The following is a 21325-nucleotide window of genomic DNA, read 5'->3' as shown; positions in this document are numbered from 1 at the left end:
AACACAGTAATAATTTATTATTTACTTCAGTGCTGTTTTTGTATGACTTTTCAGACTGCTGCTGGCAACTCAGCCCTATCCCCAGTGAAGTTACAGGAAACTTTTATAACTCCCTTAAATCCATCAGTGATTAATTAACAGCTTTCAAACCCCACCCAACCTATCCTAATCACCTTCACAACTTGAGCAGTTTCTATCCAATTACATAATTAACCTTAAATTTAGCTCTTCGTGCATTTAAAAGATACTACCATTATAGCCAAAAAATCTGCAATTTACTACATAACGGCTTAGCATATCTAAATATATTTATTTTTAAGTTCTACTGGCAGTTTTTTTTTCCCAGAGGCCCATAACTGAAGATCCACCCATAAAAAAGGAAAGCTTAGCAATAATGACAGCTGCTGGAAACACAGTGTTTGGATTAACAAAAGGCTGCACTACTCAGAGATGTAAGAAAATTCATATTTACATTAGGTCTGTTGGGCCCAGGTGGCACAGCGTTCATTAAAGTGTACATGTTGTCTCCAGAGTTGGTTGAATCTGTAATAAGAGATTACTTTAAGTGCTGAAATACACTTTTCAATAAAATTACTCACCTCATACATTTCCTGTCGTTTTGTTAGTATTATTACTGTTCCTCAATCCCATACACAGTGGCAATATAATGGCAGATTTTATTCTCTTTCTATCCACTGCTGCCACACAACAGGGCTATGAAAAGAAATAATTGCCATGGTCCCCAAGTGACTGCTTCTGGGCTCTAGCTTTATGCATGACTGTTAAAAGGTTTATAAATCACCAAGAATCTGTGACTATTAAATTCCTAAAACCCTGTTTCCTGGAGTTCTAAATTTCTTCACTCATCTTCAATGTTATCCACAGAACAGGAGTTTTTTTCCTATCAATAATTTGTTTTCTGTCTGTAATAAAAGATAAAAAGCTTCTCCTTACACAGACTGGGAGTTACAATTTTTCACTCTCATCCCTGTCAAGTCCATATGATTTTGAACATATCCAAGTCTTCAGAGGACTGCAAAGATCCTTCCCTCCTGAGGGAGGCTTTAGCTGATCTATCTTCATGGTGCAGCCTGGTGCAATGCTTGCAGGAAAACCCCAAAATGACAAAAACTGAAAGGACAATGACCTGACAAATGTCTGTATACATCCCTAAGGGGATAGTGTGATTAAAAAAAAAAGATATATTGACAATTCTGGAAAATCAGTAACTGCAGAGAGAATAAAAAGATCTCAACACTCTGCACCCACCACAAGCCCATTCCACGCCTAATGATATTCTGTGTACAAAAGGAAGATAAATCAAGGATTTTGTCCACTAATCAATATTTCCAAGATGATTTCTTAAGCATTAATCTGAGCTAATAAATCCACTAGATACACAGCACCACATATCACTAGAACATTCAAATATGCTGTCTGAGAAAAAGGGGGAACAGAAAAGCATTTAGCCTGAAGTAAAATCAGCCTATTAAGTTATTTGTAATATTCAGTGATGCAGGCAAAAAGTTCTTTGTCCACCAGAAACTTGTGCTGTCCCCACACATCCCTGGCTGTCCCCAAGCTCTGGGTGAAAACCTGTCTGCTGTCCTGGCTCATGTCAGAACACACAGGGCTGTGGAATCTTTGAGCTGCTGGTCTCAGAGATCAGTAAACACCTTGGCAAAACTCACAGACAGCCAGTTTCCAAGTGTTTTCATGCTTTGGAAAAGAGAACTTCAACATATCTTTACCTTAGGTTGCCCTGTTTGTTCATTTCTTGGCAGGGTTTTATTTGTTTTAGTTTTGATTTCTACATATTTAAATCCCTAGAATTGTATTTAATGAAGTAGTATATGGCTGCAGCAAGTTTTTATGGCATGTTAGGAAACTTCCTTACCCTCCTCTGCTGGTTAGCAAGTATGGAAAAAAACTTGATACAGAAAATGAAGAGCCAGTAATTTGGCTATCTGACTCTTTATTTAAATATATATATATGTGTTCTCCCTAAAAGCCCTTATAATTTTGTTATTTCCAAGTATATTTCTGTACCTGCAGGACTAGGCATGATGGGTGTTCCTGGTGGCCCTCCACCTCCTGGAGGACCCTGGGGAGAGTAAAAATTGTCAGTTAGCATGACTTAAAAGGTTAGAAAAAACCTAAAACAGACACACAAAAACAGCCACATCAAAGAACATTTATTGTTTAAAATTTTGGTGATTTCCATGTCACAAATGTGATCAAGACTAAGAAACATAAAATGCTCTGGCTATTAAACAAGAGTTTTAGGGTTCTTTAAGATTTCTCCAGGAATTTATTCAAATCACCCTAATCATTTACTAAGAACAGAAACATAACATCTTGCTTCCTCTGTTTGTTGAACCCCTTCAGGTAACATGAAAAACTACCAACGTCCACTTTGGCAAAAATGCCTACATCAATTAAAGTCAATAAATGTTGACTTTCTGTATTAAAACATACACAGACTGCTAGGAGTAATTATTATTTCCATACTTCATCTCTTTTGTTATCATTTAAAACAGCAGATATTCTGTTTTAGACAGGGATATCTTTTCAGTGGCAGTGATTACAAGGGTCTGGATGTATCTGTCTTACAGGATATCTGTCTATACATCTTTTACATATAAACTGTGATCCATTGATTTATATCCACATTTTATCCAAACCCATAGGACTCCCTAGGCATCACAGGCTCTCCATATACTTTTTATTCATATACCTGTGTACTAAGCTCACTTGATTTTCTAAGGACTCTCTCTGCACGTTTTTCAACATCACATAAAGAGATGTAGGAACAACTAACTAATAATTGATAAGAAAAGTTACTTGTCCTCATTAACTTGTGCATTTTATTTTAAATTTGCCTTTACTCTCGTTGGGTTTTTTCTTCTCTTAGACAGTTTCTTGGTATCAACTATTTTGACTCTGATAATATAATTTCATTAATGTATAACAAGTATATAATCTGCATATTTATACATATTACATATACTTATATATTAGTATATACGTTTTGACATCAGCACATATTAATATATATACATGAAACTTACTACATTCTTAAAGTGAATGATTTCAGATGACAAATCCTTTCACTAAAAAGCTTTTTGAGGAGCTCTCCAGCCCATCCCTCACCCCCAAACAGTTGCTGTCTATAAAGTCAAATATTCCCAAAATGCCTTTAAAATCTTCACCAATAGATTTTGGTAAACCCACAAAACCTCCTCCAAACAGAGAGATCTCTGTGAAGTTCTGCATTGAAAGAACAGATTTGGAGACATCAAATATTGACTGTGGCCACCAAGTTGTGAAAAAATGAGGCCTATAGTTACAAACACTTGCAGGAATCATAACTTTTCCCCCAATTAATTGTCTAAATAAATTGCTTTTAATTATACAATTCTCCCTTGTCACCCTGTGTCACCAGCCCCGTGCATGGGATAAAAACAGAATAAACAAACTGCCTTAGAAGAGCTCCTCAGCCACACAGATAACCTGAGTGCAACAACAACAACAAAGAGTCTAACATAATACTCAAAGTTAATGTCTAGTGACAGAGACAAAATCCAGCACTACACATTAACCCCTTTTCCCTGCAGAAGCTCACACACCCAGACAGCATGGTTTTCCTGGGAAAGCCAAGGGGCTTTTTCTCCTCCATTATTATGGACAATGGTGTGAGGTATGGAAATGTTTTCTGCAGTGAAGCGGCACTGAGGTCAATGTGGAGCAGGCTGAGCAGGGTCTGGTGATGAGCACCCACAACATCTGCACCACAGGGGGCTGGGGAACCTCGGTGCAGGCCAGATGTTGAGCCCCCAGCCAGCACAGGGGGCTGCCCTCAACATCTGGGCTGCTGTTTCCCTGCCCAGGTGAGACAGGGGTGTGATGTGATGTCCAACAAACCCACACAAAGGCACTCACCACGTAGTTCCCAGGAGAGGCTGAGGAGTAGGGTATCTGTAACATCAACAGAAAAAAACAGTGATTTTGGGTCCCTCTGCGCTGGGCTCCTGCAGCTGCAGGTGAGAGCTGAATCAATTAGAGTAACTAATTGAGAGTCACAGCTAAAATCATGGGGGAAGCACCCCTGCTGCCAAATTTCAGCGATTTCAAGATATTGACTATCAAAATAATAAGTTATTACAATGATAAGGTATAAGATTACTAAGGCAATGTAGTTTATAAGGTGTATGGACTCAGGCAGCACATACTTGCATTTCAGAGTCAGCCAAGCACAAACTGAATTTGTATGTTCTCAGAGATACTTAATTTTGAATACAACCTTCACCACAAAACAAATGAAGCTACCACATCTTTCACCTTAAAAGATACTAGTATTTATTTTCATGTCTTATTTATATTTTTAAGGACAGTGTCCTGGAGAAATCCTGTGATTAATCTGGTTTTCTTCCCTGTTACTGCCTTGGCTGTTATTCTCTCCAAAGGAACACAGGGCAATGCTGTTGTGGGAGCAGCAACTGCACTGACAAACACAAATTTCTCTACAGACAACAAATCATTGTTACAAACAAATCTATTACTGAATCTGCCAATTGATTTCAGAGACAGAAAAGACCTTAACTGTCAGCTGAAAAATGTCAATTTTAATTGAGTACATGCAAAAGAAAATTGAAGAACTTCTCTAATACAATTAAAAAGCCAGGAAGAACTGTTCAGCAGGGCAAGCCAGACCCACCTTATTCATCTACAAGTGCCAAAAATGGACACTGATATACGATCCCTGAATGAAGATTAAGGTTTTCTGCCTTCTGGAGAAATAGCAGACAGTGCTGTTCATGCAGGATCCCAGGACAACCTTTATTTTACAGATACTTCCCTAAATACAAGAGATGTCAAATATATTTGTAGTATTTACTTACAGAATTGGCATTGGTTGGGTTTGGCCAAGGTCTACCACCCCCAGGACCCCTGAAACAGAAGAAGAATGATGAGACACAGAACCATCTCCATCCTCTGACCAGCTCAGGGGCAAAAAAATCTGGATAACCTGTTTCCAGAGGAAGGAAATGTTTTTTTTTCAAACTAAAGTGTGTTTACAAGCTGTAACTACACCAAGGTAAAATCCAATATCAGAATTTTTGTTGTTGCACTGCTATTCAGTCATTTCATGAGTTGATTAATTTATTTACTACTCAGAAAATAAATTTAAGTCATAAAATAAATAAATGTTCAGTCATAAAAGCAGTAATCTTGCTCACATGATTAAGCACATGCCTGAAGTGCTGAGGACACATTCATTTACTGTGGATCTAGAATTCTGCCGTATAGTCAGGTTTCATTAGCAAAACTTGTGCAATTAGGTAATAAATGTTTTGGGAACACCTCATTTATAAAAGAACAAGCCATACAAAAGATGTTGCTATGATCCCTGTATGGTGATGAGGATGGTGATGATGATGACCATGATGATAACAGCATCAGCCATGGTAATAACTTTCATGTATTACACCCAGAAGCTCCTCAAAGAGTTTTTCTCACAACTGTTGCTGTTATTTTAAGTTTCTCACCCTCAGCTAAACTGAGAAAAATATTTTGGGGGCGAGGCTTCATCGCTTAACACTGCAGAGGGGACTGAGACACACCAGAGGTAAAATCTCCATCCTCACAATGTCCCAAATCCATAATTATTTCTGGGAGTACCAAGAGCTCCTGCTTGTTTACAAACTACACTGAATCACTTTTTGAAGGCCCTGACAACAGAGAGGCAGAGCAGATGACAAAACTTCCACATTTTCAGTGGCCTTTTGGCCTCATTAGCTGTAGAAAAGCAACATTAACCACTGCAGCTTGCCAGGCATGGGAGAGAGACTGAAACACTGAGAAAGAATCACCCTTTATTAATGAGTTCTGAAAGTTTTCTAAGTCTTGCAGAAATAAAAACCATTAAGTGCATACATTGCTTGAGGGATTTAGTATTGAATCTTATTTTTTTTTTATTACATTGTTGATGAAAATATAAAGGAACAATCTCAAAAAAAAAAAATCAACAAAAAATTTATGTATTTCCACTGTCTTTATTGTTGGAATGCTGGAAATCAAGAATGTTGGTATGGTCTTTTCTGCTTCATTCAAAGAAAGACTGATAGAGAAAATGCTCCTCAGGTCAAATATTCAGCAATTTCTCCTCTACTGATGATCACATAGTGAAATATTAACTTTGTATTTTGTCTTGCTGTTCTTTTTCTTATTTTTCATTGGATTATTGGATCCCCTCTTTCAGAAAAATCATGAATACTTGTAACAACACTTAAAAGTGTTTTCACCCCAAACACTTGCACTCATTTCTGTGACATGTACTGACTCAGAGACAAAGCTGGGTTAAGCCACAGGAATATGGAAACTCAGAAATTACACTGAGACATGGGAACTCACCTTTCATCTAAAAAGCTGCTGGAATTTTCAGATTTATTGGACAGCTTTCAGTACAGACTTAGAAATCACTGCAGCAGATTCTGCTGGAAAGCCACATGGATTTTGTGGAGCCAAATGCTTGTGAAACACATATAAAACTCCCCAAACTGCAATTTCATTAGTTTTTTCTTTAATTCCATGCAAGCAGGTCTTTTGTCTTTTACTAAGTGTTTATTTTGGAAGCACCAATACGGTCATGAAACATAACCATAAAAATACCAGTTCCAAAATACTTTACACAGTCTCTGTTGCTACAACTACTTTTTTTCTTTTTTTTTGGCTGCAATTTTTTAGAGTTTGTCCTGTAAGTGTCAATCCTGGCTTGAAAAAATAAAAGTCTGAAATTCCAGTTTCCCAAGAGACAAATATATTCCATCAGGAAATGAAACATCTAGACTCAAGTTTGTGAATTGAAGTTAAAAGACAAAATCACACCTTTTTCTTTTCTTTCTTTTTTTTAAATCTGAGGCATGACTGAGATATTCTTAGTGCTTGAGACAGCACTGCAGGTCACACAGGGTGTTAAAAATCACCAGTGAAATGTAACACTGCTCCCTGAAATCTGCCTTTTTCTTCCCAAAAAACTGGCACAGACATGAAATCTTCCTAAAAATGGCTATGCCAAGTTCCAAGTGGAAAACTTACAGCCTGAAATAAAGTTATTCTCTGGAAGAACATGGGTTGGGCATCAGCTGCGTCCACCAGAAATCTGATGGTGCTGTTGGTGGCACAGCAAGGATTTACCCAGCAGTGCTGCATCTGGGATTGCATGGGCTGAAATGCTGCTTTATGAGCCCTCAGGCTGCCTTTCTGACCACAAGGGACACTTTCCCACCCAGAAAAATGGTAATATTTTATGTGGCAGATAGTGTGCTCTTCACCAAAGCAGCTTCCCTTTGCTTTCCAAGGAGGAAAAGCTGGATTTTACACGGCAGCTGTTTCTGTGGAGCACACATTCCTGCACTTGGCACTGCCAAAAATCCCAGGAAAATGAGGAACAGAGCAGTGGGAAATTGTCATGTAAAGAAAACACTCATTAGGAAGGGACATCCTTATGTGCAGCTGAAATGTGATTTCCCCAGCTGACCCGCAGTGGGTGAAGGGTGAGGGGAGCTCATTTGGGTCCATCCTCACACTGAATTTCAAATGCCAGACCTGAGTCTGGAGACAATTTCAGAAACAACACTAAATTTACAGCAGGAAAGCACCCTCATGTCCAGAAAATACAACCCAAAGAATCCCAGCTCAGAGCAACCATTTGATAAAATGTGTTTATAAAAAGCAACAATATAAGCACCTTGGTCCTTCTTCTCTCTTTCTGGTAGGCCAGGAAAACTTTTTGTCATACAGAAAACTTTTTTCTTATTTTTTTCCTGCAGAATCTCTCATTTATGTGAATAAATAGTTTCAAAATATCTTATCTATCCCCCAATTTCACTCCTGGACAGTTAATTTCCATTTTTCCGTACAGTCTTCTGCTGAGGAAAACCTCTACAGTGCCTATACTTCACTCACACTGAATTTCAAATGCCTAAATATTTTTTCTGCATCAACTTAATTGAAAAGCATAAATGCCTACCCTCACGAAGGCTCCTGGAATTGTCTTAAATCCCCACATGTGATGTATATGATAGAGCAACACACAACTTCAGATTTTAATTTATTTACTTTAAGATTCCATGTATGTCTGGAAATCCAAACCCATTAGAGGTACGGTGGATTTTTCAAAATTATGTAATATATTTCTGTACCTCTTTGACTTCTTCAGGAGTGGGAACTTTTTACTTGAAATGAAAATTATAATTTCTTATTTACGTTTCCTACAAAAACTAGAGCAAAAATGGGTATGTATTACATAAATAAATGTTTACTGCTGCCTTAATGTGACATCTGAAGTACTTACACCATTTGAAATGGGGGGTGTCTTTAGGGATACAAGGTGCAACACTCTGCACGGCTACATTCACATTTAGAATAAATCTGAACCCAGATTACATCCATTTCTACCAGACAATTTTCCAGACCAGAAATACATAGAAAAACTGACAGAAATACATTCCTATCTGTAAAGCTCCTCTATCTGTTTAGACTGGAAATAAATGCATTTAAGGAAATAAGAACTGCAGTTGAGGAAGACTTTCAAATCAATAGTGTCTTTCTTTTTCTTATAAATAGTTCTGGACAAAGTATATTTTGCTACAATTAAGTACTGAACTATTTTGCAGAGAAAAAACATTCCTCACAAGATATTTAGTAAGCAGAAACATAAATAACGTCATTTTTAAAAATGCATAGGAGGATATATCAGTGATTCCATTAACAGAATATTCCCAGTATTTGAAGTTTGATCTGTGAAAAAATCTATTTGTACAGACTTGTTAGGACAGCCAAGGCTCCTGCTAGACTGTGGGTTCAGTTCTCAAAATTGCATTTATTGGCCACCAAAGCATGCTCTCCTTGCCTTGTCTGTCCCAACTGCTCCTTCTGCAATGCAACAGTGCATTTCCTAGGTACAGTAGGATTTGTGTTGTGCTTACATGTTCATCCCAGGCATCCCCGGGCCGCCTAAAGCGTTCAGGGGGGGTCTCATGGCACCTCCATAGTTCTGCAACGACAACCAAGGGTCAGACTACCACAAAACAAAAAAACAAAACCAAAGAGGAGGGGGAAAGAAAGGACAGCAGGTTAATGACATCCCTGCGCAACTGCTGCCAGGACAGGCCATGCCATTCATGCTTTCAGGATTCCCTGACTGCTGACTAAAAACTGGGATCATTACCCCCAAGGAGGAACAATACAAACATCAGAAATTGGCTAAGAATGGTTAACATGGTTTCAGGGGGAATTGTACTATTTACACATATTGAGCTCAAGTTAATGGCCAGCAAGGGTCAGGTTTTATAATGAATTCCACTTCTAAACCAAAGCAATTCAATATCAGCACCCCCTACTAAGATTCTGAGATATCAAATGCTATTATTTCTACCTAGATTTCATTACATTTCTATAACATTAAACCACATGATATAACTTTCTACTGTATCATTACATTTCTCTTTCCATGATTCAATTCTAACAAATCACAGAATCCCAGGATGACACCTTAAAGTCTATCCAGTGTCATCCCTGCCTGGGCAGAGACACTTTTCACTACCCCAGGTCTTTAAAAAGCAAAATGAAGAGTATTTAATATGGTAAATAATGTCCTAGCAATGCTAACAAATTACATTCCCAAAGCCCACAAAATGTGAGTTTATGTGCTGATATCATGACCACAGTTTGACTGCACTACTTACACAAAAATATAAATTACACCTATTTGTATTCAGTGGAATAGAAGCAGAACAATCTGTCTCGCCTGACAATCTCCCACCTGTAATTACTACTAATCCTGAGCAGATTTAGTCCTTTGCCCTAAATAACAGCACTGCCACCCATACAGGTGTCCTTTCAGTGCAGAGTATTTGGTGATCCAATTATGGAGTCATTTGTAAATATAAATTACACCTATTTGTATTCAGTGGAATAGAAGCAGAACAATCTGTCTCGCCTGACAATCTCCCACCTGTAATTACTACTAATCCTGAGCAGATTTAGTCCTTTGCCCTAAATAACAGCACTGCCACCCATACAGGTGTCCTTTCAGTGCAGTGATGCTCTCTGCAGAGTATTTGGTGATCCAATGATGGAGTCATTTGTGAACTTAAATTTTGTGTGCTTAAATTTTGTGCAGGTTAGGATGTTGAGCACAAAAAAAGAAGAGACATACAAAAACAGTGGATCCTAAATTACAGCAAAAATAGAAAAATTGTCCTCACAAAAAGTGGCATGAGATTTGCCTGCTGTGTGACTAATGGTGCTGCATAAAGGATCAGCTCAATCTCATATGGCAGCACAGCAGAGTTTCTACCTCCAAAAAATGGTAAATACGTTTCCAGGCTACATAAAAAAATAGCAAATATATTTCATTTTGTACTTGTAGATGCTTTGCTGGTCGCTCAGCAGAGATTGTGAAGAAGTGCACAGCTGGCTCGTAGCAGGAAGACCCAAAACTGTACAGACAGTTGTGAACAGACTTGGAAGGCAAAGCTATTCAATAATTCAGAATTCAGTTGTTATTCAAACAAGAAGCCACCAGGGAGATTATCTGAAACGGGGAAGCAAAAATGCACAGTGTGGGCACAACAAGCACACTGTGAAACAAAACACTGGCAGCACCAGTGAGGAACACCACCACCCACGTGCTGCTGACTCCAGGGCTGGAAAAACACAGAGGAGCCTCCTGGATTTGTGTTCCAGGGTGCAGCAGGACTGTCTGTCCCCTGCTTGTCCTTCTGGACACAGCCAGAGATGCTCAGGGTGCACATGGGGACAAATGGCAGCCTGGAGATGTCACTTTACACTAAAATCTCTGCTGTATGTGTCAAAATTTAGATCAACAGTGGATGAGAGAAAAAATTTGCAGAATTTGGAGAGATATTTTTTGCAAAGTTAGAGGGTATTAATATTTTCCTCCTAAACAGCATAATGAGTGAGGAGGAGGAGGAAACACCTACTCCACTCCTGGTCTGCCTTGCCAGTGTCAGTCTTTGATTACAGCAACTTTTCTAAAGAAAGCAAGTGAAGGGATTCTTCTTTTAATCCAAAATATTAATGAAAGTGACAGATTTTTCATTTCAATTTTGTACAGCTGCAATTTAGAACTTTTTTTTTTCTGTAAAACAGGAAGTTTACTTTAAAAAGAGATTATAAAAACAAGTCCTGGGAGTCTCCAAGCTAAGCAAAGACACAGAATATAGACTAAGTATAGGCCTGTCACTAAGGATAGCCCCTCTGTGGGAAATACCTGTGGTCCTAATGGCACCATTCCCCTTGGAGGAGTCATCCTCTGCATTGGCCCACCCATGTTTGGATGACCTGCAAACAAAATATAAAACACATTATATTTATATATGCAATACACAACTGATTTAATTATGCAAGGCACAATCACCTTGCACAGCTACTTTTAATGCATCATCTCTTTGTAATTAACAGGAAAGCCTGATGATCTGCAGGAGAAAGGTGCCAGTCTGTGAGGACAGCCACACTCACCCTGCTGCCGTGTGGGGTCCATCCCGCTGGGCAGGAGGGGCTGACTCCCTGGGACACCTCCGAGGGCCTGAGGGAGGGAAAACACAGCAAAAAACCACTGAGTGGTTGAAATTCATGTTAAAGACACAGCACACACGTTTCATTCCTAACTCCTGGATGTTTCCTCTGAGTCAGGAGTTAATGTGCTTTCAAATTCCCACATTAATCTGCCCTCTGGGTTTACTGAATTAGGTTTAAAGCTCATTTTTACAGGACTTTACCTGCAGCTGGGTCAAGTAGAAAAACACATTTATTAATGGATCTTTGTAGCTGATCCATGAGGTGCTATTTAGCATTTCAAAGCACCATCACATTTTCAGCAGAAATGTATCCTGAGTGAGCAGAATGTCAGAATGGTTTGGGTTGGAAGGGACCTTGAAGCTCATCTCCTTCCAACCCCTCTGCCATGGACAGGGACCCTTTCCACAACCCCAGGACCAAACTACCACCTAATCAAAATTTGGGCCTTAAATATGCACCACAACAGTTTACTGCTTCCATACCATCCCCTGAGTAATGTCAGTGCTGCTAAAGCAGCAATTAATGAACTTGTCATAAAGTGAATGCAGCAAGAGCTGCAGTTCACTGGGATTATGTGATTACCTTTCACCCTGGACTGAAAATACCCCAGTGTGCAGAAAAAAACATTTGTGAAACCAATCTGCAGGCTGGCAGCACCTCCAGCCACCACATCCCACCTGCCAGGATTCACTGAGCTCAGGCACAGAGGGTGTGAAACCCAAACCCTTGGCTCAGGGGCTCAGACACCTCTGGCTAAAATAGTATTGGGAATTGCAAAAATCAGGAGTGAACTGAGTTACAGCAGTAAATTGTTATCAGATATTAAGTGCAGTACTAATGGCACAGCACAGATGATCACTTCATCAAGGTTAATTAACTGCTTTTGTGAGGAAGTAGCCCTGGACAAGTCTTGCCACCTGGTACATCCAGCTCACTGACATTCAGATTTCCTAACTTCTGGTGACAGTGTGTCAAACGTAATGACAAATTTGTTGAAACTGAGCTACACAAATATAAAAAATAGCCAGAAATGAGGCTGGGGTATAGTGTGACAATAGAGAGGCAGCCCTTGAAACCAAAGTTGAACCACACTACCTGTTCCATTTATCCTTCCTACCTTTCCCAATACTGTAAATGACCTAGTTTTCCTCTCAGAGCTCCACTGATGTTTTTCTGTCTGCTTGTCTTTAACTTTTCATCTGCTGACAACTCTTTCTCCTCCTCTATCTGCACTGTGGAAACTTGAAAACACAAATGTTCTCTCCTTCCAGAACCCTCTTCTCACAGATGGGCCAGGAAAGGTCCCTGCTGACGAACAGCAGCTCATTACTCATCCTTGTCTCGCTGGCATTGCACATCCTTAGATGGAGATGAGAGAAAATTGGGAAATCAGTGCTTTTGGAAAGTTCTGAGTGTCTGGAGGAGCACTTCATGAGACCAACATTCCACATATTTACAGTGGAATAAATATAATTTGTGTGTCCAGCAGAGCATCAGGGATCAGCCTTACCTGGTTGGGTATTCTGAGAGGTGGCCTTGGGCCTCCAGGGTACCGGGGGGACATGAAAGGCTGCAGGAGAGAAAGAAGCACTGCTGAATAATCCCACTCACCCTGTAAATCCCACCCTGTACCACTGCCATGCTCACACCCATCTAGCCTGAGCCCTCCCACGGAGAGCTCTGGACATTGTCCCACAATGTTTATCAGTATTACAGAAATTCAGAGATTCTCAACCAACTCATCTATCAGGATAAATTATTTAACAATTTGTTTCAGCAATTTCAAGCGCAGAATATAAAAAACTTAAAGCGTTAATAGTGAAGAATAAACCATAATCAGACATCTGTACTTTTTACCGGAGAAGGGGGAAAATATAGGAATTTTGGAATAGAAAACAAAAGTGTTCTTTGGAGAATTCAGAGGTAAGGAAGATCAAAATAATTCACAAATACTTTTCACCCACTTCTTCATAGTGCAGTGAAAACCAACACAAAATTTAACCTGTGGAGGCACAGATTCCCAGTTCATGATGCAAACATTTAGAATTTTGCTGGTTTCAGTTGCCATGTCAATTCAGTGCTGCACTCCTGCCATCCCTCCCTGCTCACACACTGAATTTCCTCTCTCACACCTGAATTTACACCCAAATTTGGCACACCATCCACACCTTGAGAGGTTCTGCTGGCTTTTGGCTACCCCAGAGCTACCTCACAGCCCACAAATAATCGAGTGGCACTGGCAGCAAAAACAGTTAACTTCTCAGCTCAATCCACCCCAAAGTGTGGCAATAGCCTGGAAATATAAAACGATGAGTGGCAAATCTACAGGAAAAAGGCACAAATATCTGACTAAACAGAAGATGAAGAGGATGGCTTTGGCAAGCAGGAGTACCTACAGCTCCAGAAGAAAATGAAGAGATAAAAGTATGCTGTGTCTGAGCACAGGGACAAAAAGACTGATTTAGACTAGCAACAGCTAGCAGAGAAACTGCAATTATTTTACCAATAATTACTACTGGAACTTTTCCTATGATCTTACATCAATAAATTAATGAAACCTTTCACATCCTGGAATCAGATGAAAGCTGAAATAATGTAACCTACATAAACACACTCTCAAAGTAGTGCTAGAAAGCAATTTAAAGTACAGAGGGTTTACAAACTGGAGAAGAAAGTTCAATAACAATTGTGAATAGATGAATAAAAAGATACTTGAAATGATGTGCTGTAGAAGAGGGAGGCTCCTTTGTGCATTCTCTGATGGTGAGAACCTCTGATAAGAAAAAGAAAGGGCTGTGCATGCGACGAGGCCCTCATGAAACAGTAGAAGTGTCAGGAAATTAGAATTTCAACCATTTCCACAGAGGTCAATTGAGTGCAGCCACTCCAGTGAGGACCCTGGGTTTGACTTTTCTCTTCCAGCAAATGAAACCAACTTTATTTACAGTGTGCAGCTCAGAAAAAGGGACACCTGAATTGTGTCTGAATTCAGCCATGTTTAAAGAGCAGAACCAGCCTACTAACATGCAATAGTAATAAAAAACCTACTCCTTCCAAGTTTACAAGGATTATATACTGTAAATATTCATGTATCTATGTATTCCACTCACACCCAGGTAGAACTGCAACCAGTGACAAGCAGATTTCAAGTAGTTCCTATGGTTTGGTTTACCACAAAAATGTTACCATTGCAAACCTAAATATTCTCATTTTTGTGTCAGTGACTGAACCTCTCCCTCTCCACTACCAATATATTGCATATATTGTTTGTCCACAAAAAGGTTCCACCATGATGTTTCAGGACAACAAAGAAATGTCCAACATTTTGATGAAAATATATTAAATACTCTCAGCTTTTCGTGACATTGGAGTGGTTTTAAAGCCTCATACACATTACTGAGCACTGGATTCTGACAGACACAAACTCAAGCAGCAGAAACTTTGTGCCATGTGTTTATTCACCACTTCCCTTGAAATTTCCAGAACACCTGGCATTAGTCTCTGAACTCGTTTTACTTTCATTTCCTATTCTTTTTTTTTTATTAGGAGTTGCTGGAATGTCCATGAGGGAGGAACCACTCTGGGCTTCCACTTCTTACAGCAGGCATCCCTCTCTCCTCAATTCTTGGCAACTTCTTCTTCCCCTTCCCCTGCAGCACCAACACTCCTGAACTTACTGGGCTCAGAATACTGGGGCTAAATTAAAACCAGTGCCCACAGACCTTGAACTAGTCACTCAGATCTTGTTTCTGAAGGTGAAAATAAAAAGTTTGCATGCTGAAGACTTGGACATTTCTGCCTATTGTCTCAGCCTAACATTCAGCATTTTAAATGCACCTTAAATGGATGCTCACACTGAATTTTCAGGAAGACAGACTCTTTATTTGTCTTGGAGGTAAGCTTGAAAAATACTCAATAATGCAGCAGGCAACTTCAGCTGTGGGTTAGTCAGAAGACAGAGGGACTAAAATCAACCTCTCCAAAGGAGTTCAAGGACTGGCAGACACAATAAGGTGTTAGGAAAAGCAGAAGAAAACACTCCAAAACAAGTAAACAAGCAAACAAACAAACCAACAACAATAACAACAAACTAAACAAAAACCCCAAAAGACAAACAACCCTCCCAAAGAAACCAACAAACCCTCCAAAACCCCAAATAAAAACTCCCAACCAAACAAAAAAACCCAGCAAAACCCAAGCAACCGAACAAACAACACAAAACAAAACAAAGGACACATAAAAGACTAAACCCAATTAAAAAACGAACCTACACAAACAAAAACAAAACCTCCTGCAAAATCCCTCAGAATGAAAACTAAAACACAAGGCAAAGCCAAACAAGCAACCAACAAAAACAAAGGAGAAAACTCCCAAACTCATGACAAATCCCAACCAAACCCAAATAACCAAGCACAAACCAACCAACCAACCAACCAAAAAAATCCCAAAACAAAACAATAAAAAAACCCCCAAAAAATATAACCAAGCAAAAACCAACCAACCAACCAAAAAAAACCCCAAAACAAAACAATAAAAAACCCCAAAAACCCCCAAAAGTGAATAAAACAAAAAACAGGCAAGCAAGCCAGATCTAAGCCACTGCTGAGATGAAGATGCCACCAATATATGTTGACAGCAATACATTGTAATTCCTACCCACAGGTATAAATTCACTAATCTGACATCATAAAAAGTATCCTGAAGGCTGCCAATCCTGCAGTTGAGAGCAAAGGAAGAAGAACGTTCTACTACACTGGGTGAAAAAGAATCCAGAAAGGAAAAACCTTTTGTGTAGTCACCGTAGAACATTTACATTTACCAACTTACAGTGAAGTTTTAAAAACAAAAGCCCTAAAACCCAAAAGGAGGAAAGCACTGGAATACTAGAATAATAGAGATTACACAAAATAAAATCAGGATGTGAAATGTTAAGTTTAATAACCTTCCTGCTCTAATAGCAACATTTCATGTCGAATTGTTAAAAGTACTTTAAAGAAAGGCAAGTTCAGGCACTTGAATGATGGTGCCAGAAGTTGCAGCACTTTTTTGTTATCTGTCTGCTCAAGAATAATCCATCTGTGCACAGGGACAGCAAAGGGTATCTCATAACCAGTGTGTTTAATGCAGGTCTGAGAGTTGCGTGTGCTGGGCAACATCAAAACCTTCCAAAATCCTATTTGTCCTGGTTCTCAACACAACAGAAAACAAGTTTCTCAGTGGGAAAGTGTTTGAGAGGGCAATGTTGAAGCACAACGGCCTCACTGCCCACATTTTGGTGCCAGGAAAAGTGATTTTACAGAAAGTATCCAGAAGGACACTGATGCCATAAAGGCACAGAGGCTGAGATGTTTCTCTGCCAGTGTTGCAGTTCTTACTCTCTTTTTCAGTTGTTCATGAGACTCTAATAAAATATGGTGTGGAGACTCTAATAAAATATGATGTGGATCAGTTTTCACTTCCACCTCATAGTGGTGAAATAAGGAATTCAGACAGTGGTGTTCTACTAAGTATCACATACTTCAATAAATGTATTGTTTCCTTAATCTTACTTCCCTTCCAAAAGTTGGGAGTGTAAATCACTTCCTTCCAGATACAGGTTTCTTGCACTGACATTTTTATCCTGGTTTTTTTTCATACCTTTGCATTTATCAATCACATTTTGTCTCACATAAACGTGTAAAATTTACAATAATCCACAGCCCAGAGAAGTAATCCTGAATATTTAAATTCCTATTGAGACTTAATTGACCATAAATATATTGACCACAAATTAAAAATCACATGGTGAGACGCAGCTTCACACTTGGTGTGGAGAAGGACCAAAATAGCAATAATTGATTTTTATAACTCAGCCACCTACAGCACAAATGTAAACACCACTTATCCTAGCAGCTGAAAATGGAACCACAGATCTTATTTGTACACACTACAAGTGATCTTAAATTAATTGTGCTGCTACTTGAGGTGCAAGTACTGGAAAACAGTTCAAGCTGCAAGAGACAAGGTCGCGTTTTCTCTGGTAATTCTGAAAATGACCCAATCTTTCCATCCATTTCAAAGTTCTAAATGATCACAAGTGAAACAAACCAAAAATCTTCGTTCTCCTCTCTGTTTAAAAATCAGTTGCCAAGTTACACATTCTGTGTAAAATACAATTAATCTTCACCTTTTTAGTTTTTGAATTCTAGTCTGGGCTAAAGGTTTGGCATCACTTATTGTTATGATTATTAGTATTAGTATCCAAATGATAACAAATAAGACTGCTGGCCATTTCAATTTCATTTTGCTATAAGGATAAATAATATGTTATCTCTTTAAGACTCCAGTGTTTTAGGAAATGCTCTGGAGGTGTTTTACACCTACATCTCCCATTCCCAAACCAAAGGGGGTTTGCCCTCTTAGGAAGACCATTGGCAACCATTAAATATCTGTGAATTTAATTTACACAAGTCACCCTGCAAGTAATTTTTCATTTCATTGCTTTTGATTTTTTAGTTTCCTCTGTGATTTTTTTGGTGGCATCTCCCTCAGCAGTAACAATCACTCAAGTTTCAGTACACTCTTTATTAACACATTTTAGTTTTAACCAGGACTAAACCCGAAATGATTTTGTTCTGAAATATTTCAGGGATGAAATTTGGGTTGTACACTGCATTTCTTGCAGTCTACCAGGGCAAACCAAAACAGCTGATTTTATCTATGTTATTTTCATAAAAATGTGTTATTCTCAGTATTGAGAGAGGATTTCTTTCCACACTGGCCTTTCCTGGTGAACAAATCCGTTTCCACGATCAAGGTCTTTACTGTTTCAGAAAAAGATCCCTAAAAAATAATTCCTGTATGTATGGTTTTCTAGGAGCAGACTGACAACTTACAAATAGCAACAGTAAGAGATCTGATTTAATTCAAAATAAGAGCAATTTTTTTTTTTTCCTAAACTGAAGAGCTGCTTCCGCACCCAGAATTCCAAGTTACAGCAATACCAGTTTTTCCAATAAATTTAATGTTTTATCCCTGGTCAAGGAACAGCATGTGGAAGGACACTGCAACACACACCTTGTTTGGTGTGGAAAAAATGAAAAAACAATTCCACGCTTAAAAGAAAGAACGAAACAAACAAAACAACTAGAAAAGACACAAACAAAATGTTTGATCCCCAGGTAAACATTTGTCTGAGATGCTGAAAGCCAGGTCTGCTTCCAGATAATCTGTAGGAATTGCACTGTCATTACATCTGTGTCACTTTGTGGAGAAAATTATTATCGGAAGCTCAAGATTTCAAAATTGTGAGAGAAAGTGGGTAAGTTCTGCACATGATACTTACATGAATTTTTTTAAGAAATTCAAATTTTGTACGATGTATTACTTATATTAATTTTAAGTCAGTTAAATAGTTTTAATATTAATTGCATTAAATGCAGATGGAAGGGAAAACAGAGTATTTCAAACATGACAATCCAAAACATCCAAGATTTTATCACCTTAAAAGCCCTCAAAATAAAAACCCCTTCATTGTTAGAACTTAGACGTCATCCAGACACATGACTGAAAGCATTTCCCCCAGACTGATAAACGTGGTTGTGATACACAGCTGATTCTTTGGAACATCTTATTAATTCCTCAAGCTGAGCAGTTTTAATTTCTTCCAGAAGTTATGGGCAGTAAAAGCATTTACCATAACTGCAAGGTGGAATTACTGAGGCCAGCAGATCGTGGATAACTTCACTTTTTAGAAGTTTACTTTATTGCTGGTATTTAGGGAAAGGAACCCAAACAGGAGAAAACCACAAACTACTTATAGATCTTTCTATATGATAATACCCTCTCGCATAGTACAACAAGTCAAAATGGTTTCAAAAAAGTGAATATTTTAAAATGCAGTGTATACTTTTGAGGACAAAAATGCACATATGCCAATTCTGCAAAGAATTAGAGCTATAATTTATTGAATTTGAGTATTCCCAGGCTGCTCTTCTTGGGTAGGTGCATTGACAAACCACAGAGATTCCAAAAATACAATAAGGTTCTTCCTATCAACATGAATTATATAAACTCAGAGGGGAAAAGACACCCTTAAAAATCTTATTTTCAAGGTTTCTCCAGGCTACCAAAGCTGCTATCTTTGCTTGCAAGGTGCACGTACAGCCCTGGTGATGTTTCATTCTCCCATCACCATGTTTTCACAGCCCAGGATGGTTCTCAAGCTTCTGGCACCTCCCTGTATCTGCCCTGCTCAGAATCTTTACCTTTTCACTCCTTCCCCTTCAATTGCCCCACCTGCTGCACTGGAATTGAAGCTGAGTGTGAACATGTGCCAAATCCAGCTAATTCTGCCCTTCTGTTATGGTGTGTGACTATCTCAGTTTCACAGAAAATTTCTGCCAAAATGGGGAACACGGGAGGAGGATCAGCACTGGGAGGCAGGTGATGGATCCTGGGACAGATAACGAGGAGTGGCTGCTGGAGGGAGTGAGATAAAACATGGAAAACTCTGGAAAACCAGGAGACTGTGTGAGCGTTAAGGGGAGAGCTGAAAGAGTTCCGAGGGGCTCAAAAAGAAACAGGAAGTTTTTAGTCTGACACAGACACAGGTGCTGCACAGCACATCCTCTGGCTCCAGCTGTGACATTACACAGCTGGAACAGGGATTCCTCTTTCCCTGCACAAATAACAACCCCAGTGGACAATTCACTCCAAAATGCCTTTAAATAGGTGCTGGGGGATTCCTCCTTCCTTGTCTTGCTTCCTGTAAGTGCTGTAACCAAATGTTGCATTTATTTGTTCTGGAATACAAACTCTATTTTTTAACAATGTGTCATGCCATGACTTTACTGTAAATACAGTCAATATTAGCCATGAATTAAAATAGTGCATTACAGAGATACTGTACAGCCTTACACTGTGCCTTACAAATCCATTTTCTTTTCATGTGTAAGTAGTTCACCATTTTATTTCAAAACGCAGAATATGAATGTTACTACTTTTTAATTTGCTGGCTTTGCTTATTCTCATTTAACTAAGTTATAAACTTTGATTTATATTTATTTACATGTGGTAGACCTATATTTGTTATACATAAATATATAACCAACATAAATGTTTTTTATATGTATATGTATTTATATACACATTTATATTTATTTTCCTGCCTAACTTTACAACTTGAGATATATATTTATATCTCATATAGTAATGCTAGGCAGAAAAATAAAGTCCTTTTTGCTCATGTGCCTTACTGTAATAATGCTCTCCTGAAGCATTAGGTCAGCTCTACTATGGCAAACAAGGCTAAAAATAATACTGAAAATAGTATGGATTGAGGTAAAATGAGCATGAGCAGCTGCCACTAGATGGCAAGACAGGCTCACATTATTTTCCAGGGCTGGGTTTGGGCTGGTGTTTTTTTTTTCCCCTTTTATATAAGAGGAATATGTAACATTTGTATTTCAAACATGGTGTCGACACTTCTCTCCCATGCCATTCCAAGTTTATCTGGTGATCTGAAGTTGGTGAAGGAAGCCAACCACTTGAAAAGCCCTTTAGAAAACAGGCACCACGGAAATAATGTTCAGTGGTAAGTTGAACCCTGGAAGAGATTTTAACAAATGTGCCGAAAAAAGTAACGTGTTTAAAAGAAAGGGCGCTTCACTTATGTGTGAAAAGGTACAGACAAGTGCTGGAATTTGACTTTTAACAGAATTACCAAATTAAACAAATG

General features: G+C 38.8%; 1 protein-coding gene across 4 annotated transcripts in view; it reads right to left on the bottom strand.

Moving 5' to 3' along the window:
• Positions 1-21325, bottom strand: part of SSBP2 (single stranded DNA binding protein 2) — a 135532-nt gene that overhangs the window by 18830 nt on the left and 95377 nt on the right. For 2 of the 4 annotated variants that reach the window (XR_005626231.1, XM_039696311.1), the window contains 8 exons: positions 13118-13177; positions 11548-11614; positions 11300-11370; positions 8991-9082; positions 4902-4950; positions 3943-3978; positions 2050-2104; positions 473-543 (listed from right to left, as the gene is read on the bottom strand). Coding sequence is in view for 3 of the 4 variants with exons in the window: in XM_039696311.1 (XP_039552245.1) it covers positions 473-543; positions 2050-2104; positions 3943-3978; positions 4902-4950; positions 8991-9082; positions 11300-11370; positions 11548-11614; positions 13118-13177 (501 nt within the window). In the remaining variant the exon portion in view is untranslated. The remainder of the gene's footprint in view (positions 1-472; positions 544-2049; positions 2105-3942; positions 3979-4901; positions 4951-8990; positions 9083-11299; positions 11371-11547; positions 11615-13117; positions 13178-21325) is intronic. The other 2 variants (XM_039696310.1, XM_039696312.1) reach the window with 1 other exon arrangement.

Source organism: Passer montanus, unplaced genomic scaffold (assembly GCF_014805655.1).
Source record: "Passer montanus isolate IOZ18808 unplaced genomic scaffold, ASM1480565v1 scaffold97, whole genome shotgun sequence".
NCBI lineage: Eukaryota > Metazoa > Chordata > Aves > Passeriformes > Passeridae > Passer > Passer montanus.
The sequence above is the reverse complement of the archived record's forward strand: the minus strand, read 5'-3'. Positions and strand labels throughout refer to the sequence as shown.